The sequence below is a fragment of the Uranotaenia lowii genome, chromosome 2 (assembly GCF_029784155.1).
Source record: "Uranotaenia lowii strain MFRU-FL chromosome 2, ASM2978415v1, whole genome shotgun sequence".
In the NCBI taxonomy this organism is placed as follows: Eukaryota; Metazoa; Arthropoda; class Insecta; order Diptera; family Culicidae; genus Uranotaenia; species Uranotaenia lowii.
In genome coordinates, this window is record NC_073692.1 from 370231196 (window position 1) to 370256509 (window position 25314).

At 34.6% G+C, this 25314-nt stretch overlaps 3 protein-coding genes across 3 annotated transcripts in view; 1 reads left to right on the plus strand and 2 right to left on the minus strand.

Moving 5' to 3' along the window:
• LOC129749854 (coatomer subunit beta') overlaps positions 1-25314 on the minus strand; it is a 185422-nt gene that overhangs the window by 65765 nt on the left and 94343 nt on the right. The gene's annotated exons all lie outside the window — the stretch shown is intronic.
• On the minus strand, positions 14532-15501 carry LOC129743161 (microfibril-associated glycoprotein 4-like). Its single transcript, XM_055735131.1, has 2 exons — positions 14822-15501; positions 14532-14766 (listed from the first exon to the last, which is right to left on the minus strand). The coding sequence occupies exons 1-2, from the start codon at positions 15499-15501 to the stop codon at positions 14643-14645; spliced, it is 804 nt and encodes a 267-aa protein (XP_055591106.1). The 3' UTR covers positions 14532-14642.
• Positions 16864-23738, plus strand: LOC129743162 (microfibril-associated glycoprotein 4-like). The gene is made up of 7 exons (XM_055735133.1): positions 16864-16976; positions 17045-17710; positions 17774-17893; positions 18181-18193; positions 18577-18612; positions 18997-19026; positions 23682-23738. Exons 1-7 carry the CDS (start codon positions 16864-16866, stop codon positions 23736-23738), a joined length of 1035 nt encoding a protein of 344 aa, XP_055591108.1.

Consider the following 25314-nt stretch of genomic DNA (forward strand, 5'->3'; position numbering starts at 1 on the left):
TTTTGACAATTTTGACAATTTTGACAATCTTGAAAATTTTAAAAATTTTGAAAATTTTGAAAATTTTGAAAATTTTGAAAATTTTGATAATTTTGACAATTTTGACAATTTTGACAATTTTGACAATTTTGACAATTTCGACAATTTTGACAATTTTGACAATTTTGACAATTTTGACAATTTTGACAATTTTGACAATTTGGCAATTTTGACAATTTTGACAATTTTGACAATTTTGACAATTTTGACAATTTTGACAATTTTGACAATTTTGACAATTTTGACAATTTTGACAATTTTGACAATTTTGACAATTTTGACAATTTTGACAATTTTGACAATTTTGACAATTTTGACAATTTTGACAATTTTGACAATTTTGACAATTTTGACAATTTTGACAATTTTGACAATTTTGACAATTTTGACAATTTTGACAATTTTGACAATTTTGACAATTTTGACAATTTTGACAATTTTGACAATTTTGACAATTTTGACAATTTTGACAATTTTGACAATTTTGACAATTTTGACAATTTTGACAATTTTGACAATTATGACAATTTTGACAATTTTGACAATTTTGACAATTTTGACAATTTTGACAATTTTGACAATTTTGACAATTTTGACAATTTTGACAATTTTGACAATTTTGACAATTTTGACAATTTTGACAATTTTGACAATTTTGACAATTTTGACAATTTTGACAATTTTGACAATTTTGACAATTTTGACAATTTTGACAATTTTGACAATTTTGACAATTTTGACAATTTTGACAATTTTGACAATTTTGACAATTTTGACAATTTTGACAATTTTGACAATTTTGACAATTTTGACAATTTTGACAATTTTGACAATTTTGACAGTTTTGACAATTTTGACAGTTTTGACAATTTTGACAATTTTGACAATTTTGACAATTTTGACAATTTTCACAATTTTGACAATTTTGACAATTTTGACCATTTTGTCAATTTTGACAATTTTGACAATTTTGACAATTTTGACAATTTTGACAATTTTAACAATTTTGACAATTTTGACAATTTTGACAATTTTGACAATTTTGACAATTTTATCAATTTTGATTGTTTGACAATTTTGACAATATTGACAATTTTGTTAATTTTGTCAATTTTGTCAATTTTGTCAATTTTGTCAATTTTGTCAATTTTGTCAATTTTGTCAATTATGTTAATTTTGTGAATTTTGTCAATTTTGTCAATTTTGTCAATTTTGTCAATTTTGTCAATTTTGTCAATTTTGTCAATTTTGTCAATTTTGTCAATTTTGTCAATTTTGTCAATTTTGTCAATTTTGTCAGTTTTGTCAATTTTTTCAATTTTGTCAATTTTGACAATTTTGACAATTTTGACAATTTTGACAATTTTGACAATTTTGTCAATTTTGTCAATTTTGACAATTTTGACAATTTTGACAATTTTGACAATTTTGACAATTTTGTCAATTTTGTCAATTTGTCAATTTTGACAATTTTGACAATTTTGACAATTTTGACAATTTTGACAATTTTGACAATTTTGACAATTTTGACAATTTTGACAATTTTGACAATTTTGACAATTTTGACAATTTCGACAATTTTGACAATTTTGACAATTTTGACAATTTTGACAATTTTGACAATTTTGACAATTTTGATAATTTTGACAATTTTGACAATTTTGACAATTTTGACAATTTTGACAATTTTGACAATTTTGACAATTTTGACAATTTTGACAATTTTGACAATTTTGACAGTTTTGACAATTATGACAATTTTGACAATTTTGACAATTTTGACAGTTTTGACAATTTTGACAATTTTGACAATTTTGATAATTTTGACAATTTTAACAATTTTGACAATTTTGACAATTTTGACAATTTTGACAATTTTGACAATTTTGACAATTTTGACAATTTTGACAATTTTGACAATTTTGACAATTTTGACAATTTTGACAATTTTGACAATTTTGACAATTTTGACAATTTTGACAATTTTGACAATTTTGACAATTTTGACAATTTTGACAATTTTGACAATTTTGACAATTTTGACAATTTTGACAATTTTGACAATTTTGACAATTTTGACAATTTTGACAATTTTGACAATTTTGACAATTTTGACAATTTTGACAATTTTGACAATTTTGACAATTTTGACAATTATGACAATTTTGACAATTTTGACAATTTTGACAATTTTGACAATTTTGACAATTTTGACAATTTTGACAATTTTGATAATTTTGACAATTTTGACAATTTTGACAATTTTGACAATTTTGACAATTTTGACAATTTTGACAATTTTGACAATTTTGACAATTTTGACAATTTTGACAATTTTGACAATTTTGACAATTTTGACAATTTTGACAATTTTGACAATTTTGACAATTTTGACAATTTTGACAATTTTGACAATTTTGACAATTTTGACAATTTTGACAGTTTTGACAGTTTTGACAATTTTGATAATTTTGACAATTTTGACAATTTTGACAATTTTGATAATTTTGACAATTTTGACAATTTTGACAATTTTGACAATTTTGACAATTTTGACAATTTTGACAATTTTGACAATTTTGACAATTTTGACAATTTTGACAATTTTGACAATTTTAACAATTTTAACAATTTTGACAATTTTGACAATTTTGACAATTTTGACAATTTTGACAATTTTGACAATTTTGACAATTTTGACAATTTTGACAATTTTGACAATTTTGACAATTTTGACAATTTTGACAATTTTGACAATTTTGACAATTTTGACAATTTTGACAATTTTGACAATTTTGACAATTTTGACAATTTTGACAATTTTGACAATTTTGACAATTTTGACAATTTTGACAATTTTGACAATTTTGACAATTTTGACAATTTTGACAATTTTGACAATTTTGACAATTTTGACAATTTTGACAATTTTGACAATTTTGACAATTTTGACAATTTTGACAATTTTGACAATTTTGACAATTTTGACAATTTTTACAATTTTGACAATTTTGACAATTTTTACAATTTTAACAATTATGACAATTTTGACAATTTTGACAATTTTGACAATTTTGACAATTTTGACAATTTTGACAATTTTGACAATTTTGACAATTTTGACAATTTTGACAATTTTGACAATTTTGACAATTTTGACAATTTTGACAATTTTGACAATTTTGACAACTTTGACAATTTTGACAATTTTGACAATTTTGACAATTTTGACAATTTTAAAAATTATGACAATTTTGACAATTTTAAAAATTATGAAAATTTTGACAATTTTGATAATTTTGAAAAATTTGACAAATTGACAATTTTGACAATTTTGACAATTTTACAATTTTGACAATTTTGACAATTTTGACAATTTTGACAATTTTGACAATTTTGACAATTTTGACAATTTTGACAATTTTGACAATTTTGACAATTTTGACAATTTACAATTTTGACAATTTTGACAATTTTGACAATTTTGACAATTTTGACAATTTTGACAATTTTGACAATTTTGACAATTTTGACAATTTTGAAAATTTTGACAATTTTGACAATTTTGACAATTTTGACAATTTTGACAATTTTGACAATTTTGACAATTTTGACAATTTTGACAATTTTGACAATTTTGACAATTTTGACAATTTTGACAATTTTGACAATTTTGACAATTTTGACAATTTTGACAATTTTGACAATTTTGACAATTTTGAAAATATGACAATTTTGACAATTTTGACAATTTTGACAATTTTGACAATTTTGACAATTTTGACAATTTTGACAATTTTGACAATTTTGACAATTTTGACAATTTTGACAATTTTGACAATTTTGACAATTTTGACAATTTTGACAATTTTGACAATTTTGACAATTTTGACAATTTTGACAATTTTGACAATTTTGACAATTTTGACAATTTTGACAATTTTGACAATTTTGACAATTTTGACAATTTTGACAATTTTGACAATTTTGACAATTTTGACAATCTTGACAATTTTGACAATTTTGACAATTTTAACAATTTTGACAATTTTGACAATTTTGACAATTTTGACAATTTTGACAATTTTGACAATTTTGACAATTTTGACAATTTTATAAATTTTGATTGTTTTGACAATTCATACAATATTGACAATTTTGTTAATTTTGTTAATTTTGTCAATTTTGTCAATTATGTTAATTTTGTCAATTTTGTCAATTTTGTCAATTTTGTCAATTTTGTCAATTTTGTCAATTTTGTCAATTTTGTCAATTTTGTCAATTTTGTCAATTTTGTCAATTTTGTCAATTTTGTCAATTTTGTCAATTTTGTCAATTTTGTCAATTTTGTCAATTTTGTCAATTTTGTCAATTTTGTCAATTTTGTCAATTTTGTCAATTTTGTCAATTTTGTCAATTTTGTCAATTTTGTCAATTTTGTCAATTTTGTCAATTTTGTCAATTTTGTCAATTTTGTCAATTTTGTCAATTTTGTCAATTTTGTCAATTTTGTCAATTTTGTCAATTTTGTCAATTTTGTCAATTTTGTCAATTTTGTCAATTTTGAGAATTTTGACCATTTTTAGATATTGAAATTCGCACAAACATCACATAGAACATCATTGTGATGCTTACGAGAAAGGATGCTAAATGAAACGCCTAAATGTATACTATCGTTTTTGTAAAGATTGTTAATATGCTTATGCGTAGAGTAGAGTAGACAATTTTTTTCGCTAATGCTTCGGAATCGAATGGGTTTTTGTGACAGAAACAAACGAGTAGTCAGTAAAATTCTCCCGGGTGTAAGGCCGGCGATTGATCCATACCCTAAAGGATGTAAACTATAACCGGAGAGAGAACGTGTCATCCACGTTTTTGTAGGAACGACGATGAATAGCAGAGGACTCCTCGCTAGTTCGCTTTTATCTTTGGGGCCACAAAAGCAACTTCCCCGGTGTACTAACTGTGACGGGATGTCATCGAAGTATAGACTACACCGTGGTTACGATACGATTGATTGTCTTTATTGAATCTAGTCTAATTGATACTTATTGCTAAAGCATGCTTACAGAGAGAGAAAATGAAAATGAGAGAATCGGAGGTGCCCGGTAGTATGTGGGAATTTGTTGCAGTTGACAAAGTGTCGATAATTGCGGATAATGTGTAATTGGAGAAAGGTTCAAATTTAGCCTGGGAACTATGCATCGTTGACGGTTGCGGCATAGGCTGTTGAACTTGAGCGTTCTTGCCCATGTTGCGAGACTTTGGCGATGAGAAATATTGTTGCTGTGCCACATCGGTTGACCGTATGCAGCTAAGATAATTAATGCACTACATCTCCCCCTTTTAAGGAAAATGATGATCGTAGAGAAATCATTTGGACACTTTTCTCCATTGTACCAAACACCTCCAATTTTTTAGGCTATCATATAGATTTTGTTGTTTAGTTTTTATTACACTTTGATAATTCTATTTTTGTGTACCGTTTTTTGTTCGTTTGTTTCACAATTTTTTATTTTTACATTTGGGTGGTCGATTGCAAGAACCTCGTAAGGTCCGTTATAAACTGCGTCTAATTTTCTATTGTTTTCGGTTTTTAGGAGTATTTTATCTCCTAATTTAATATTTATGGGGTTTGCTATTTCTGCTTGTTTAGATATTCTTCTATGCTTTGATTTGATTAATAGTGCTTTTGCTTTATTTGCTACATATTGCAGTTTAAATTTTAATTCTGTATAATAATTATCATAGTTATAAACTGGATCAATTTTGGAGGGGTTCACTAAACTTCGAGGATAATTTACTAAATTACCAAAAACTAATTCATATGGAGTGAATTTATGTACTGTGTTGGGAGTAGTGTTATAACAAAAAGTATAGAATTGAAGCCAAGAATCCCAATCATCAAGTTGCTCGTTAATGAATTGTCGAAGATATTCATTAAGGCATCGATGATTGCGTTCGAGGGCACCAATTGTTTGTGGATGATAAGCTGTAGAAAAGTTGTGGTTAATTGACAGTAGTTGACATATATTTTTGAACAGTTCATTTTTATATTCTGTTCCTAAATCAGTCTTAATTAAAATTGGACATCCGTATATAAGTATAAAGTGCTCAATAAATGCTTTCGCTAATGTTTGAGCTTGCTTATCAGGTATAGGTATGGCAATAACATACTTTGTGAGGTCACATTGTAATGTTAAAGCATATCTATTGCCTTTTCTGGTTTTAGTCATAGGACCTATTGTATCAATGGACACAACATTAAATGCTTTAGTGGCTGTAGTGGTTTCAATGAATTTTTCTTCCGTATGTACGGTGTGTTTGTTTCTTTTACAATCAATGCAGTTCTTAACAAACTGGCTGATAGTGTTTCTCATATTTTTCCAGTAGTATGTTTTTCGTAGTTTATGCCATAATCTTGTAGTACCAACATGTCCTCCAAGCGGGGATGTATGGTTCTCAAGGATGATTTGATTTATGTCATTTTGTTTTGTAACAGTTATCGCTGGTGTATAGATAATTATGACGACTTCGTTGTTTGATTGATTGTAAAGCGATTTAAATGTTTCAGTATTGATTTTCGAAAAAATAATACTGTTTCTTGCAACTGCTAGCTTTTTAATATTCAAATAATTGGCCATTTCGTTAATTGTGTCGATAATTTCTTCGAAATCTTTAGTAGATGTGCACATCTTTGCAGAAAATTGCGCTTGAGCGAGATTCTTTTTCATTTTTTTATCATATATTTTTATTGACACTGCTGTCTGTATTTCGTCAATTTCGGTTATTAATTTGGGAAGATCAAACGCATCAATGTTATTCACTGAGTCGTATGCTCTAAGGTGATCAGTCTTTGAGCTACAGGTTTGAGTGACATTGTTGGGTTCACTTCTTGTCATGGACCTCGTCTGTATCGGTAAGACCGATATAGTTTTTAGATCATCTGAATCAACAATTACACGTGAAAGTGCGTCGGCGCCAACGTTTAGTTTCCCTTCAACGTGTTCAATGTCGAATTCAAATTCTTCTAAGTCAACTCGTATCCTAGCCAATCTTGACGAAGGATTTTTCATTGCGAATAAATATACGAGAGGTCGGTGGTCAGTTTTGACTGTAAACCTCCTGCCGTATAGATAAGGTCGAAAATGTGTGATTGCCCAGTGGATTGCAATTAGTTCTTGTTCTATGGTGGACTTATTTCGTTCACCTTTAGTAAAGGACTTACTTGCATATGCCACTGGCAAATAAGTGTCTCCATATGGTTGAGTTAACATAGCACCACATGCTATTTTAGATGCATCGGTACTTAAGATAAAAGGCTTTTTGAAATCGGGAAATTTCAAAATTTGGGGGGATACTAATTTATTTTTCAAAGTTTGAAATGAATTTTGACAATCCCGGGACCATTCGAACTTTACATTTTTCCGTAATAAATTATTCAAGGGATGGGCTAATTCTGCAAAATATGGAATAAAACGCCTGTAATAATTACAAAATGCAACGAATCGTCGAACGTCGTCTGCATTTTTCGGTGTAGGAAAATTACTTATTGCTGAAAATTTTGATTTATCAGGCTTGATTCCTTCATTTGAAATATGGTGACCAAGATAAGTCACGTCCGAACAAAAGAAATGACATTTGGTAGGGTTTAGCTTCAAATTTCGTTGACGAAGCTTTTCAAAAACAAGTTCTAAATTTTGTAAATGATGTTTAATTGAACAGCCGATGACAATAATATCATCGATGTACAAAAATGCACAGTCCGCGGGCAGACCACTCAAAGCTATGGTCATCATCCTCTGAAAACTGTTAGCTGATATGTTGAGACCAAAAGGAAGTCTCTTGAACTGGTAATGACCTGTTTCGGTGGAGAAGGCTGTAAATTGTTTTGAGGCTTCATCAATTTCGATTTGATGAAATCCCGACATCAGATCTAGAGTAGAGAAATATTTTGCTCTACCTAACTGATCTAGAATGTCATCAATTCTAGGGAGCGGGAATTTATCTCCTAGAATTTTCTTATTCAGTTGTCTGAAATCTACAACCAGACGCCATTTTTTATCGTCTGTCGTAGATTTCTTAGGGACAACAAGTATCGGTGAGTTGTAAGGAGATATTGAAGGCTGTATAATGTCTCCTTGTAACATTTGATCAACTATAACTTTGATTGCCTCGCGATGAATTTCAGGAAGTCTGTAATTTTTTATGTAAACCGGAGAATTGTCGGTGAGATTTATTGTCTGTTTATAAAAATTATTATCCTTAAGATAATCAGTTTCCAAGGCAAAAATGTCCTGATATTTCTTGCACAAATTCATCACATTAAGTTTTACATCTTGTGAGGTATGTTCCAAATTAAGCTCAGATAATAACTGCTGATGCCTAGAACCATCGCTTGATAATTTATTAAAAGAGTAAATTTCATAGTTTTCAATGTCGAATAAGTTGCGAGAAAAATTTCGTTTTACTTTGACCGTTTCGTTTGTGGTGTTCAAAAATTTCAAAAAGGGATTGTTGGAATTGATTATAGAATTAGAGATGAACACTCCTGGCACTATTTCATTGGATTTTACCAAGAAGGTTTTGTGAGTATCTCCGATATTTATGCGTCTGAACACTTCGCATCGAGGTGGAAGAAAAATATTGCCGTCCATGTCATCATGAATGGGAATTTCGAAAACTTCTGATTTGCATCTACCTGTTAGCATCCAAGTGTCATAATTAATTGAACAGAAATAATTGCATAAAAAATCTCTACCGAGTATTCCATCGGTGGGGATCGGTAATTGACCATCAACTAATTGAAATTTATGTTGCAGTTTTCTTTGATTTGGTAGTAAGATATTTGTTGTAGCAGTACCTAAAGTAGGCACTGAATGATCGTTAATTCCAGAAATGTAGCATTGGTCATTAGTATTAACAAAAGTTGTGGGGAATATTTTGTTGGTCTTGAAAATAGATATTTCTGCTCCAGAATCCACCAGCAAGGTGCATACTGTTTCTAGAAAATCTAATTTCAGGACTACAAAATTACTACATGATGGGTTAATGGAGAAAAAATGTTTCACTGGCGATGTAGTATTTGTGATAACTGCTGGGGAGGGATTTGTTGCTCCGTTTGCTGGATGTTTGCTATTCCCCCGCTTTGTGGTTGAAGTTGGGGGAGCTGCGAGTTTCCCTGGCTGTTGTAAAATATCTGGCGGCCAGGTGGTCCTTGGTAACGTGGGTAGGATTGATGATTGATCCCACCGCGCCAATTATTGTTTGGTCTGTAATTATATCGCTGACCATGATTTTGATTTGAAAAGTAGCGATCCCCACTATAGGTGTTCCTACCTCGGAATCTGTTTCCTCGGCCTCGACCTCGGTGGTGGTTATTAAAAGAATACATTTCATGGTTATTATTTTCTCTTACATGAAATAATTGCGGACGGGTTTCTCCCATCGTGTCACTCTCTTGCAGTTTTTGCACTGCTTCTTTAATATTTGCAAAGTTACCTGCTTTTAAAATTAACTTGGTGTCGGAATTTTTTATGCCACTGATGAGTGTTTCCACTCCCCGTTTAGTGGCCATAGTCTCCGCTCTATCGTGGGGAATTCTTTCGGCAACATACATATTTTGCAATTCATTAGTGAGAATCTCCACCGAATCACAGAATTTTTCGACGGAAGAGTCTTGCTTTACCACCTTCAGTTTAGCCACAATGCTGTCAGAATTTTTCTTTGACGAACATCGCGTTTTTATTGTGTCAATTATTTGTTGGAGATTATTTTGCTCTCCCACTGCCTGGCGTGAAATTCCAGTCAGTCTAGTTTTAATGAAACGAACAACGGTAATACGAGCCGCAGCTTGTTGTTCTGCCGATGCTGCTGCAAATTCTGAGTCCACAATGTCTGAAAACAGTGACACTGCGTCCAAAAAAGCATCTAATTTTTCTGGTGATCCGTCATAAGTGTTAACCAACGCGGTACCTAGTTTAATGTCAACCACTGGCATTTTTACAAATTTTTTAGACAGTATTTGACAAAAGATAATCGCTATCACTGTAGATTTAAAACTTGGCGAATGATTACTCGAGTATGGAAGTCTAATATTAATGAAGTCAATTATTTCCGCATACGTTAATTTTTTTTACTTTGATTAAAAAATGGAATTCACTAGATGTAAATTCTTCTTCATTTATTGCAAGTAAATCTCCTATTTCATTATAAAGTTGCTTGCAGTACCTTAACTTGTTTACCAAAGTTTTAGTTTCATAACTCCTGTTTGGAGCTTTCTTGAAATTGATTAAAATTTTGTTAAGATCTCCTAGCTTATGTTGAATTATAATTTTATCCTCGTCTATGCCCATTTATTGATAATAAATTTAAAATTGGCAATTTATCACCAATGGTGTGACGGCTACTGTTTACCTCCATGCTCCGAGTTATAGGTGAAGCTCAACGGGACGACGCACTCCTCGATCCCATTCCTCGTGGAAACGCGCTCCTCTACACGGTTCGAATTTCCTCAGTCACCTTCACTGCTGGGGAGGGCCACCTTCACTGGATTTCACGATTCGTAACGCCTTTGTCGTTGAGGCGCACACACGGTTTGTTGAATCACTTTTGTTGTTGTTTTTTTTTCACTGTTTGCATTATTTTTAAGCGATGCAGACGCTTATCACTTGTTTAAACAAAGTTTGTGATTTACTGTTTATCGTTTTTAGGGGTCAGATTTAATTTTAACCACTACACTTTATCTTCGGTATTTTGGGACTTGCATCCTTTTTCAAAAGCTTTTCTGCGCGTTCTTTTAAGTTGCCAGTTGACAAGTTTGAACATTACTTGCAATATATTTATTGCTAATAAGAACCACAATTTAAGTTCGTGTTCCTTGTGCCTATCATTGTTAATCTCAAGTTCATTTACAACATTAACATCACCACTAATGGTTGTTTCCTTCGATTTTGTCGTTCCCATCACTCACGATTATTTCGAACACTTCTTTGTTTTTAATTCACGAATTTTTCGAACACTTATTCGTATTCAATTCACGAATATTTCAACACTTCTGTTTTTGATATTGCGATTCACTAATTACCGAGTCACGGTCGCCATGTACTAACTGTGACGGGATGTCATCGAAGTATAGACTACACCGTGGTTACGATACGATTGATTGTCTTTATTGAATCTAGTCTAATTGATACTTATTGCTAAAGCATGCTTACAGAGAGAGAAAATGAAAATGAGAGAATCGGAGGTGCCCGGTAGTATGTGGGAATTTGTTGCAGTTGACAAAGTGTCGATAATTGCGGATAATGTGTAATTGGAGAAAGGTTCAAATTTAGCCTGGGAACTATGCATCGTTGACGGTTGCGGCATAGGCTGTTGAACTTGAGCGTTCTTGCCCATGTTGCGAGACTTTGGCGATGAGAAATATTGTTGCTGTGCCACATCGGTTGACCGTATGCAGCTAAGATAATTAATGCACTACACCGGGGCGGCCGTTTCAGTCAGTCAGCCCTTTCACTTCCGGACGATTGCCGGCCGTTGACGGTCCTGCTTGGTATCCAATGACAGCATCCCACTGGAACTTGGTTAGGGTTTGGGGAAACAGCATGTTCGAAAAGTGTCCCCGGTTGTGGTTGAGTCTGGCCTATGGCACAAGCCCGTGACTGAGAACATCCATTTTTATTACAAGCAAAATAGAACCGAAGAGTTGGGTAGGTAGGCAGGCACCGTCGTCGATGATAAAATGTTGGCGTTGAAAGCTTTTCCACCATCATCATCGTCCGAAGGTCCGGGCAGCGTTCGCCACGAGACGTCGATCTCGTCCCGACCAATGGATGTGGTGGTTCCAGGTTTCACTGTACTTTCGTTGTTTGGTGGTATCTGGAAACGGATGCAGCTTGGTTATCTATTTAGTCGTGGTCGTCGTCGTCGCGTTTTCGGACTGGGATGCAGTGAATTAATACTTCCTGGTCGAGCACAAAATATAGAATGAGTTGAAGTTAATAAAGCTTCAATGTTCCGTTGCTATCCAATTTTTAGTTTCCTGGCTTTCATATTTCGAAGATAATCCAGATTTTTTTCATTTTTGAATGCAACTACGTTCAGTTTTTGTTTTTTTAAAGGAAATTTTAATAATGACAGACATTGAGTCTCTCTAATACACGATGTGAGCCTTCTGAATTGAATAAAATCAAAGCAATCGAAAGATTCCCTTTAATTCAACCACCGTATATCCTGGTTGAATTGAAGGGAGTATTTCGATTGCTTTGATTCAACAGGTAATGAGCTTAAAATCGGTTGGGTGATTGAAGTTACCCCGAACTTGAAATCGTGTTTTTGATTAAACATTCAGTTGTAGCTAGTCAGAACGATCGAAAATTTTGCAATCATCAATCAGAATGTAAACTCCTTACCAAAATAAGTGTTTTAAAACTTTCAGGTGTCGTGTTACGAAAATTGAACCTCTTCGAAAATATCATATTAGGAATGCAAAAAATTATCAGATTTCCCCAATTGACAGGGACTAATAAAGAAAAATTTTATTCAGTTTTAATGATTTTTTAAGATAAACATAAAGGGTGATACGGTCAAAATTTGGTCAATATCAACTTGATGTATTTCTTTCAATTATGCATTTAAAAAACCTGAACACCCCTCATTTTGAAGGTGTGTTTGTAGAATGTTGCTCCTATTTTGATTTTGGAATTCATTCTTCAGTTGTCGAAATGCCGTCCAAGGAAGAAGTGCAGCGTATCAAAATTTTGCTCGCGCATCGCGAAAATCCGAGCTACTCGCACGCAAAGCTGGCAAAATCGCTAAAAGTTGCCAAATCAATCGTTACAAATGTAATTAAAGTGTTTGGGGAACGTTTGTCGACAGCCAGGAAGTCTGGATCGGGGGGAAATCGAAAACCGGAAGCCGCTGAAACGACAAAGAGAGTTGCCGGTAGTTTCAAGCAAAACCCTAACCTCTCTCTCCGAGATGCCGCAAATAAGCTGGGTGTATCGTCTGCCAAAACCGTGCATCGAGTAAAAAAACGAGCCGAACTATCGACTTACAAGAAGGTAGTGACTCCAAATCGCGATGACAATGGTCGGAAAATCGCTCAAGAACAGCAATCAGGAATGGTTTCTAGCTAGAATGATGCTTCCTCCGAGTGCTGTGATACGCACGTGGTAAAAGTACCCATTGAATATATGTCGAAAATCAACACTAACTTGATTCAAGAAGATATACCATGCCCCATCGGAGGCTACCGTTGCTATTCGTCACGTGGCTAATCGACGGTGATCGACATACTTGGTGATACATTTTGAACGTCGCTCCTTCAATCATTCCCGAACGTCTATCCTCGCATCATTGTTGATAATGCTCGTTATTGATAGACGATCATTAATGTTTCAAAAGGAAAAATCTGAATAAATACCAGGACCACATGTTCAAAAAAGCTGTAGCACATGCTGGACAGTTCATTGCGGTTACCTAGTCATGATTTTGTCCTTCTAGGCAAAACGAAAAATAAAAAATCATCTGATAGCCTTCATAGATCGCTCAGAACTGATACATATCAGTTATGATCCTAAAGGTTGAAAGTCGTTAGCTGAAGGAAATCAGCATCGAGACGTTCGTTGCTGATAGTCTGCGTCCTTTTTTACCTCATCATGTATCGCAAAAGTGTTTCAAATACAGAAGCGTCGTTGTCATGCATGATTGTTTGTATGATTTGGTTGAAGAAGGAAAATTTGACTGCTTTGATTTTTTGGCTCTGAATGTAGTCAAGCATGGCTCAGTGAAAATGATTGATTTTCGGAAGCATGCGCGATGATAAACAAAATACGAAGGCCAAAGCGCGCTCCCGGAGGCTGTACACGACGATGCTGACGAAGTTTGACTGCGTGGTAATGGACGACGAAACCTACGTCAAAGCCGACTACAAGCAGCTTCCGGGACAGGAGTTTTATGCGGCAAAAGGAAGGGGAAAGGTAGCAGATATTTTCAAGCACATGAAACTGTCAAAGCTCGCGAAGAAATATCTGGTTTGGCAAGCCATCTGTACCTGTGTCTTGAAAAGCAGCATTTTCATAGCTTCCGGGACTGTCAACCAAGAAATTTAGGTGAAAGAGTGTTTGAATAAACGTCTGCTGCCTCTCCTGAAGAAACACGGTTGTTCCGTACTGTTTTGGCCGGATTTAGCATCTTGCTTTTACGGTAAAAAGGCCATGGAGTGGTACGCCGCCATCAACGTGCAGGTGGTTCCCAGGTGAGAAATACTGGGCTATTGTCAAGCGGAACCTAAAGAAGACCAAAAAACAGCTAAGGACGAGCAGCAGTTCAAGGCAAACTGGCTTTCTGCGGCGAAGAAGGGGGACAAGGTGGCTGTACAAAATCTAATGGCGGGGGTTAAGCGTAAGGCCCGGCAATTCGGATTTGGAAAAGCGGAAGCCTAACTGAATATTTTTCCTGAATTTTATACTAATTAAACTTGAAAAAGATCAGAAGATATCACCCTTTATTCGTCTAAGACATATGAAAGTTGAACTATGTTGAAATCCATTTGCACTTGCCCCGGTGTACCTTACATATGTTTTCCACAGTAGAAATTTTTACTCCTTCGGCCTAATCATCATGCGCGATATCTTTAGTGACTTATAAGGACCGATACTGATGCTGACCATCCCTCTGGTATTTCTATCTGCTATATTTCCCAGATATAATCCGTTCAAGTTGCTGAAAAATAAAATGATAACGGTGCATGTTTTTCAACAAATCAAACCCATCTTACCTCTGATAGCAATTATCATACCACCAGGCTCCACTGAATGTTTCGGAACAGCTTTTACCGTAGCCATCATTATCAGCATCGAACGTTGAAAATTTCGATCCAACATGATACGCCAACGCGTCGCTTAAAACCCCTTCAAAGGAGCCAATCCGCAACAGCCGGTATTTATCTTCCGGTCCAGCCAACTGGAAATCGTCATACTTGTGAACATCTCCAAACTGGTTGAAGTCCTCGAAAACCACATGCAGCTCGTGGCGTCTCGTTTTAACAATTTGGTAAACATGTTTCAGTCCCAGCCAAAATTCCCCTCGTAGATCGCCGAATCCTTGCTCGTAATCGGCCCAGCTGCGGAAAAAGTCCACCGATCCGTCGAATCGATTCTGGAAAACCGTCCAACCACCTCCGTCATGATCCTGATCGCAGAATACTTCAATCGGTTCCGAGGAATCATCCGGACGGATCTGGTAAACGCCACTTGGTTTATCGGATATGTCCGCACAACTTCTTGGAAAGTCCGTCGGCGACTGAGGTTGATTACAATAAACATCCGGCAAAACGTTGATGACGATCGTGATGGAGTTGGCCGAGATGTTACCCAGCACCTGCAGATGTTGCAGAATCTGATCTTCCAGGCTCTTCGATCGATCGGATTCGTATTTCACCGGTTTGATATCATCCATGGTTGGAACAGGGCTATAAAAAGTTATATAATGACTCCTCATTCAAATGTCAAATTTAAGAATGTAAATGACAAACATTGGACACAAAAACTAGGTTTCTATGGATTTGCAGAGTTACACTTTCCACCAAAAAAAAAGTTCCCTCACTTTAAAACCGGAATAGTTTTGATAACATCATCACTTTCATCGAGGTCCCAGGTCCGAAGTGACTCATCAGCCGATACTTTTCCAGTCTTGCCACAACTGCTTAGTTGCACGATTGCAAACGTTAAAATGATCAAAATTCGTAACTGTCTCATTCTTATTGATCCGCCAAACTTAATCACAATAATCCATTGGGAAAAGTTCGGACGATTATATACCCCGTTGTTGAGGTGTTAAGTAATCTAATCTCTTGAACACGCGGATATACCGAATCCGGTATTTCGTTATCAGAGCAACGAATGGAGTGAGTAGTTGACTTTCCAATATTGACCTCTGATTGCCACGCTTAGATAATAAATTATCTATTTTTTATCAAGAAAAAAAGCAAAATTTCATCGAACGCTTCGTTTAGCCAGAATCACTGAATTCTTGGATTGAAGCGGATAGCTTTCGTTCGATCTGATTAGAATTTTGCCGGTTTGATACCGTCGATGGTACAAATAAGCTATACTGTCACTTTCATCAATTGGAGAATGCTAACGGCAAAAAAATGGACACTGAAAACCATTCGCTATCGACCCTTACTTTGAACTTTCTTATCAGTAGTCGGCTAAAATTAAACAAAATAATCTGTAGAGACTATTTTTGAGATTACATAGTCTAGCCGGGCTAAGTAATCTAATCTCTGGAACGCAGATATAGTAAGCTGGCCCCCTTCTGCTACTTTTTGATATCAATTTCCTATCTATTTCGGGGGAAAAAAGGTAAATCTACGTAATTGGAGGTTCATCAGCTGATCACTTTGATTGCTACCCAGGATGCTACGGACTTTCCGGGAAAAGACTTAGTAACTTGAATCTGGGCACCAAAACGCTGTCACCATATCTTATTGATTTCGAATACAGCAATGTTTAGATTTGTTGTGCATTTCTAGATAATTATTCGATTCACTTTTGTGATCACATTCGAATTAATCAGTGTATTTTTTTTTCGAGATAATTGCAATCTGAACTCGCACAAACTTTGTAGTATGAGACCATTCTTGGAAGTTCATTCATAGATTTTCTCACCAATCGATTGGTAATCAGATTGGCGATGACGGATTGGAAGAATTTGGTGATTGGGTTTAAGCAAGCGATTAGATTGTTTGGTATCTACTTCAAATAGAGCAACGGATACGTATCAGGGGACTATTTTGTTTGAGTCTGGCGAATAGAGATGCTCTACTCAAGAGTACTGTTTGTCTTCACAATTGCCTTTGTGCAGCTGCTAGGCAGTTTTGCAGAAGGAAAATCATCCAACGCTGACGTTGAAAAGATAGATTATCTTAAGTAAGTACCTAGCTATAATTATAGTTCAACATATTTCCTGTCAATTCATCACAATGTACCTTTCTAAGCCCTACTCTAACGATTGACAACAAATCTGACCGATCGAAAAGCCTGGAAGATCAAATTCTGCAGCACCTTCAAGTACTAGGAAATATCTCTGCCAACTCCATCACGATCGTCATCAACGTTTCACCGGATGTTTACTGTGACCAACCTCAACCTCCAACGGAGTTGCCTCGGAGTTGTGCGGACATTCCGGATCAACCTTCAGGTGTCTACCAGATCCGGCCGGAAGATTCGTCGGAAGCGCTGGAAGTATTCTGCGATCAGGATCACGACGGAGGAGGCTGGACGGTTTTCCAGAATCGATTCGACGGATCGGTGAACTTTTTCCGTAGATGGGACGACTACGAGCAAGGCTTCGGCGATCTACGGGGAGAATTCTGGCTGGGACTGAAACATATCCACGAAATGGTTAGAACGAAACGACACGAGCTGCATATGGTTTTCGAGGATTTCGATGGATTTGGTGACGTCCAGAAGTTTGATGATTTTCAATTGGCTGGACCGAAAGATGATTATAGACTCGTGAAGCTCGGCTCATTCCATGGAACCCTGGAAGATGCACTGAGCTTTCATGTGGGCTGGAAATTTTCAACCGTTGACAAAGATAACGACTACAGCTGTGCTTTGGATATGGGTGGGGCCTGGTGGTACAGTGTTTGTTACAAAAGGTAAATTGCAAGGCATTTCGATACCTTCGGCAACCTAGCTAATCAAACTTATCATTTTTACAGTAACTTAAACGCATATTACTTGGGAAAAGGCGCACAACCGGCTTACTCTGGTATGGTTACTACCGTTCTTGGTCCTTATAAGCCACTCAGGAGATCTCGAATGATGATTCGACCAAAGAAGTGAGAAATTATTTGAAGCGAAATAAAAATGTTCATGGAAATTAACGATTTTCTAATCAGAATATTCATAGCAAGAAACTATTTGAGCAATTATACAATAAATACAAAAAAAAACAAAACAAATTTCAGTAATAATTTGTCAATATAAAGATACATTAAATATTTGGTACACTTGATCATTGTGCGTGAGGCATAAGAAGCGGGAATAAATTTAAGAAGATAATCTTTTCGGTCAAGTCGCATTGGAGAAAAAAAGAATTTTGGAACAAGATGTTGTTTCACACAAGTCTTTCGATGATCGTAAGATGATGGGAGCTTCGAAAAAATATTATCAAGAGTGTATAAAAATATGTCGAACACAGCGCCAAAATACAATTTTACCCGAAGAAAATAATACCACAAGTATACCAATCAAATTGTTTTGGTTTGGTTTACGAATATGGTAGCTCAATCATTAGAAGTGCCAAACCTGAATGCATTCGAAAAACGCCCTGTCATGAAATATTGGCCAAGACTGTCCAACTAGTTTTGAAGCCATTCTAAGAAGTCGAGAAAGTTAAAAAAAAGTTAAAAGAGCCAAGAAAGTCAAGAAAGTCGAGAAAGTCAAGAGGGTCAAAATTGTCTAAAAAGTCAAGAAAGTCAAAAGAGTCAAGAAAGTCGAAAAAGAAAAGAAAATCCAGAAGGTCGAGAAAGTCAAGAAAATAAAGAAAATCAAGAAAGTCAAGAAGTCACGAAAAGATGATGAGAAGTCAAGAATGGCAAAAAAGGCAAGAAAGTCAAGAAAGTCAAGAAAGTCAAGAAAGTCAACAAATTCAAGTCAAGAAGTCCAAGAAAGTCACAAAAGTAAAAAAAGTCAAGAATGTCAAATATTTAAAGAAAGTCAGAAAAGTAAAAAAAGTCTAGAAAATCAAAAATGTCAAGAAAATAAAATGACGAGAAGGAAGAAAAGTCAAGAAAATCCTGAAAGTCAAAAAGGCCAAGATATCAACAGATTCAAAAGTCAAGAAAGACAAGAAGGTCAAGAAAGTCAAGAAGTCAAGAAAAACAATAAAGTCAAGAAAATCAAGAAAGTCTAAAATGCTAGGAAAGTCAAGAAAGTCAAGAAAGTAAAGAAAATCAAGAAAATCACAAAGGTCAGGAAAATCAAGAAAATCAAGAAAGCCAAGGAATAAATGAAAGTTAAGAAAGTCAAGCAAGTCAAGGAAGTCAAGAAGGTCAAGAAAGTCAAGAAAGTCGAGAAAGTCAAGCAAGAAAGTGAAGAAAGTCAAGAATGTTAAGACAGTCAAGAAAGTCGAGAAAGTCAAGAAAATCAAGAATGTCATGAATGTTTAGAAAGTCAGGAGAGTCTAGAAAGTCAAGAAAATCAAAAGTCTAGAAGCGCAAGAAAGTCAAGAAAGTTAAGAATGCAAGAAAGTCAAGAAAGTCTCAATAAAGTCAAGGAGCCAAAAAAGTCAAGATGTCGGGGAATGTCAAAAAAGTCAAAAAGTCTGGACAGTCAAGAAAGTAAAAAAAAGTCAAGAAGGTCTAGAAAGTAAAGAAAGTCAAGAAAGTCAAGAAAGTCGAGAGAGCCAATAAAGTCCATGAGCCAAAAAGTCAAGAAGTTAAAAATGTCAAGAAAAACACGACAGTCAAGAAAGCCAAGAAAATCAAGAGAATAAAAAAATCACGAAATTCTAGAAATTCAAGAAAGTAAAGAAAGTCAAGAACGTCGAGAAAGTCAAGAAAGTCAAGAAAGTCACAAAAATCAAGAAAATAAAGAAAGTCAAAAAAGTATCAAAAGTCAAGAAAGTGAAGAAAATCAAGAAGGATAAGAAAGTCAAGAAAGTCAAGAAAATCAAGAATGTCAAGAAAGTCAAGAAAGTCAAGAAAGTCAAGAAAGTCAAGAAAGTCAAGAAAGTCGAGAAAGTCAAGAAAGTCAAGAAAGTCAAGAAAGTTGAGAAAGTCAAGAAAGTCAAGAAACTCAAACAAGTTAATAAAGCCAAGAATGTCAAGAAAGTCAAGAAAGTCAAGAAAGTCAAGAAAGCCAAGAAAACAAATAAAGTCAAGAAAGTCAAGAAAGTCAAAAGTCAGGAAAGTCAAGAAAGTCAAGTAAGCCTAAAAAGTCAAGAAAGTCAAGAATGTCAAAAAGTCAAGAAAGTCAGGAAAGTCAAAAAGTCGAGAAAGTCAAGAAAGCCAGAATTTTATTCGTATTTTCCTATCTTTCTTCTTTTGTCTTCAAAAATGAACTAGATATAAGTAAGCCTAAAGGTATGAGCCGTTTCAAATATATAATTTACAAAAAAAAAGAAAGTCAGAAAGGCAAGAAAATCAAGAAAGGCATTGAATGTCGGGATAGTTAAGAAAATCTAGAAAGTCAAGAATGTCTGAAAAGTCGAGAAAGTCAGGAAAGCCAAGCAAGTCAAGAAAGCTAGTAAGTCAAGAAAGTCAAGAAAGCCAAAACAATGAAGAAAAACAATAGAGTCAAGAAAGTTAAGAAAGCCAAGAAAGTTTAAAAAAAAGAAGGTCAAGAAACTGAAGAATGTCGAAAAAATCAAGAAAATGAAGAAAGTCAAGCAAATCATGAAAGTCAAGAAAGTCATGAAAGTAAAAAAAGTTGAGAGTGTCAAAAATCTCAAGATAGTCAAGAAAGTCAAGAAAGTCAAGAGAGTCAAGAAAGTCAAGAAAGTCAAAAAAGTCAAGAAGGTCATGAATGTCAAAAAAGTCAAGAAAGTCAAGAATTTTAAGAAGGTTGAGAATATCAAGAAAGTCACGAAATTTCAGAGAGTCAAGAAAGTCAAGAAATTCACGAAAGTTAAAAAAGTCAAAAAAGTCAAAAAAGCAAGAAATTCAAGAAAGTCAAGCAAATCTAGTAACTTTCTCCAGAAATTCAAGAAAGTCCAGAAATTCAAGAAAGTCAAGAAAGTCAAGAAAGTCGAGAATGTCATGAAAGTCAGATAGTCAAGAAATTCAAGAATGTCAAAGAAGTCAACAAAGTCCAGAAAGTCAAGAAAGTCAAAACAGTCATCAAAATCAAGAAAATCGAGAAAGTAAATAAAAATTGAGAATTTCAAGAAAGTCAAGAAAAACAAGAAAGTCAAGATAGTCAAGAGAGCCAAGGAAGTCAAGAAAGACAAGACAGTCAAGAAAGTCAAGAAAGTCTAGAAAATCAAGAAAGTCAAGAAAGTCAAGGATGTCAAGAAAACCAAGAAAGTCAAGAAAGTCAAGAAAGTCAAGAAAGCCAAGGAAGCCAAAGAAGTAAAAAAAGTCAAGAAAGTTAAAAATGTTAAAAAAAGTCAAGAAATTCAAAAAGTCGATAAAAGTCAAGGAAATCAATAAAGTCGAGAATGACGAAAAAATCAAGAAAATCGGAAAGTAAAAAATTACTTAAGACAAAAAAGTCAAGAACGTCAAAAAAGTCAAACAATTAAAAAAAAAAATCAAAAAAATTAAGGGAATTAAGAAAGTCAAGGAAGTCAAGTGAGTCAAGTTAGTCAAGAAAGCCAAGAAAGTCAAGAAAGTCAAAAAAGTCAAGAAAGTGAAGAAACTCAAGAAAGTCAAGAAAGTCAAGAAAGTCAAGAAAGTCAAGAAATTCAAGAAAGTCAAGAAAGTCAAGAAAGTCAAGAAATTCAAGAAAGTCAAGATAGTCAAGAAAGTCAAGAAAGTCAAGAAAGTCAAGAAAGTCAAGAAAGTCAAGAAAGTCAAGAAAGTCAAGAAAGTCAAGAAAGTCAAGAAAGTCAAGAAAGTCAAAAAAGTCAAGAAAGTCAAGAAAGTCAAGAAAGTCGAGAAAGTCAAGAAAGTCAAGAAAGTCAAGAACGTCAAGAAAGTCAAGAAAGTCAAGAAAGTCAAGAAAGTCGAGAAAGTCAAGAAAGTCAAGAAAGTCAAGAAAGTCGAAAAAATCAAGAATCAAGAAAATTAAGAAGGTCAAGAAAGCCAGGAATGTTTAAAAAAAACAAGAAAGTCAAGAAAATCAAGACAGTTAAGAAAGTCAAAAGTTAAGAAAGTCAAGAAAATTAAGAAAGTCGAAAAAATCAAGAAAGTCAAGAAAGTTCTGAAAGTCAAGAAAGTAAAGAAAGTCAAGAATGTTAAGAAAGTCAAGAAAGTCAAGAAAGTCAAGAAAGTCAAGAAAGTCAAGAAAGTCAAGAAAGTCAAGAAAGTCAAGAAAGACAAGGAAGTCAAAAAAGTCAAGAAAATCAATTAAATTCAGAAATTCGAGAAAGTCAAGAAAGTCAAGAAAGTCAAGCAAGTCGAGAAAGTCAGGAAAGCCTTGAAAGTCGAGAAAGCCCAGAAAGCCAAGAAAGTCAAGACAGGTAAAAAAGTCAAGAAAGTCAAATCAGTCAAGAAAGTCATCTTCAATTGAAGAAGTATCATTAACAATTAATTCGGAAGTGCATTTGGAAAATGCTTGGCAATTGACTTTCATACAAACTGTTCATGACATATTCCAAGTTGAAAGCGAAACGGAGTTCGTATGGGATCAGTTAGTATTGTATAAAACTTGCCCAAGTATATACGGCCCTGAAGGACACCAGCTCTAATGGGTGTCCTTTCAGAGCATGAATTTTGATAGCTTACTTGTAAGGCTCGGGTAGTCAAGTTATTTTGAATAATTTTAGTGAGATATACAGGAAAATCAAATCGAGCTAATTTAGCTACTAAACCTTTGTGCCAAACACTGTCAAATGCTTTTTCAATATCTAGAAGAGCAACACCAGTTGAAAATTCTTCAGATTTGCTAGCGTTAATCATATTAGTTACACTCAAAAGTTTATGTGTAGTAGAATGTCCATGACGAAAACCAAATTGATCATCAGGGAAAATAGAATTCTGATTAATGTGAATCATCATTCTATTAAAAAAAAAATCTCTCAAATAGTTTACTCAAAGAAGGAAACCAACTAATTGGTTAATAACTTGAAGGCACTGAAGAATTTTTTGCTATTTGTTGGGAAAATAAGCCAAGTGAAACATATATTGAAGATTTTGACTAAAACATTTAAAGTGCTTTCAGCAACTTTTTAATAAGAATATAGAAAATCCCATCTTCCCCCGGAGCTTTCATATTTTTAAATTGTTTGAAAATCAATTTAAGTTCATCAATATTTGTCTGACAGGAACTTTAAAATACATTTTGCTTAGAAATAATATCATCAAATTCTAGGGAAATTTGAGCATCAATTGGACTTACAACGTTTAAATTAAAATCATGAGCAGACTCAAACTGTTATGACTCCATTGGGAAAAGTTTGGACGATTATATACCCCGTTGTTGAGGTGTTTAATAATCTAATCTCTTGAACACGCGGATATACCGAATCCGGTATCTCGTTATCAGAGCAACGAATGGAGTGAGTAGTTGACTTTCCAATATTGACCTCTGATTGCCACGCTTAGATAATAAATTATCTATTTTTTATCAAGAAAAAAAGCAAAATTTCATCGAACGCTTCGTTAAGCCAGAATCACTGAATTCATGGATTGAAGTGGATAGCTTTCGGATAGCAAATAAGCTACACCCTTAGAAAATCGTACACAAAATTATGTAAAAAGAAGTCAAAACAACCCGTAAGTGCAGGAAGCCACTAGTATGTTAGGATGATACGAAAAATTATGTAGTAAGGTTGGTACGGACGAGTATGTAGAAAGTACGCAAAAGAACGTAGGGATCTGTGAACTGAAAAGTATGTTAAAATCACATAAATTAGGAAAATTTCTGAATTTAAATTAGAAATTTAGAAGCAGGGATATTTTCCTTAGAATTGAATCATTTTTTTGGATTATGCTAATTTATTGTCAAACTATAAAATTACAGCAAACTGGCTCCGTTGGTCCACCTGAGAAGTTCTTCGCTGGGGATAATGATGGGTAAACCAGAAACCACCGTTATATCATTGGTCACTTCAGCACATCGGTTAGCTTGGGTTGGTCATTGGGCTGCAGATTCTGGGGCTGGGTGTCCAGCGGACCCGGGATTGGCCAATGAGGTTGTCAATCCTATAGAAGAAAGAAATGGTCAAAAAACGGCTAAAATTTAAAAAAAAATAAATATTACCAATTTTTTTTTTGGTTTGCTTTGTTGCGACCGGGACTATGGTGGAATTGGCATGTTTCTTCGGGACCTAGAGGAAACCAACAACTTTCCTAAAATTTTGGACAAAAATTGAATTGACATACAGCCGAAAAAAATGTTTTCAAACTTACCGAGAGGAGCGAAGAAATTTTGAGGCCGCAACTATGGTGGAATCAGATTGTTGAATCGTCTATGATAGCGTTTCCCCAGTGGAAACGATAACAACTATCCTAAAATTAAGGAGATGAATTAAAAAAAAAAAAACATTCAGCAGAAATAATGTTACCAAACTTACCGAGAGAAATTTTTTCTGTTTTCGCAAAGACTTATGGGGAAGTTCTGCAAAAGTTGTTGCGTGCGCGCAAGTAGGATGCAAATAACAGACTGACTCCTGGTGGTGCGAGTGAGAAGCAAAACGCCGTCAACTACAAATTTACTTAAAATCAAAGTTCTTTCTACGTAGAGGGTTTTGTAGAATAGAAAGAACTGACAAAGTATGTAATTTCTGAAACCCACTTCTACGTTAAAGTTGTCGAACTTCAAAGTATGTACACCCAAAATTCAGCCTCTGTGCCAATAGCGTGTAGTCAATTTCATAGCATCATTGGTACAAGAAGATAACGCGACCGGCACTGATTCGATTTGCGCCGGCATTAACCTCCCAGCGCAACCGAATTGCGTATGTCTGAATGAAACAAAATAAAAACGTTTTCGGGTCCCTCCCCATCGCATCACAAGCCGAAGAAGGATGGAAATAAATACCGGCCAACACCAGGCAGCCAGCGAACCGAGCACTGTGCGTGTGAATGTAGCAAAAGCAACAACAAAAACATCCTTCTAATTCAATCAACCGGCAAACACGGCTAAGCTGTGCGTGTGTATGTAGCAAAAGCAACAACAAAAACATTCCTTCAATTCACCGGCAAACAACACCGGCCAAGCTGCCCGGCTTTAGCAGCTGTGTATATGTAGCGTGTGTATGTAATAGCAGGCAGTAAGCAAAGCACAGTTCTCATTCAATGGGTTTCCCGTTCCTTCACTCCCGTTCCCTTTCCCATTTCCATCTTAAGGCAAAGGAATGCATTGAAAGGAGGCCAAACGCCGGGAAGCCGCTGTTGTACGTTTTTTGTGATTGATCGGTAACAGAAATCCTATGACAAATATACCTCGTCCTGCGTGAAGCTCGAATAGTACACTGGCTAGAATGTCAGACTGGCAAGACGATACAATTGGTGATGTGAGTTCGATTCTCATTACAGCGCTGTGGTTTTAATTTTTATTTTCTTGTTTCTGGGATGAATTATCCAATAGGAAGGAAATCCCATAAAATGTTTTTCTTGTTTCGAGTGGTCATTATTTTGGTTGGGAGCCGAGT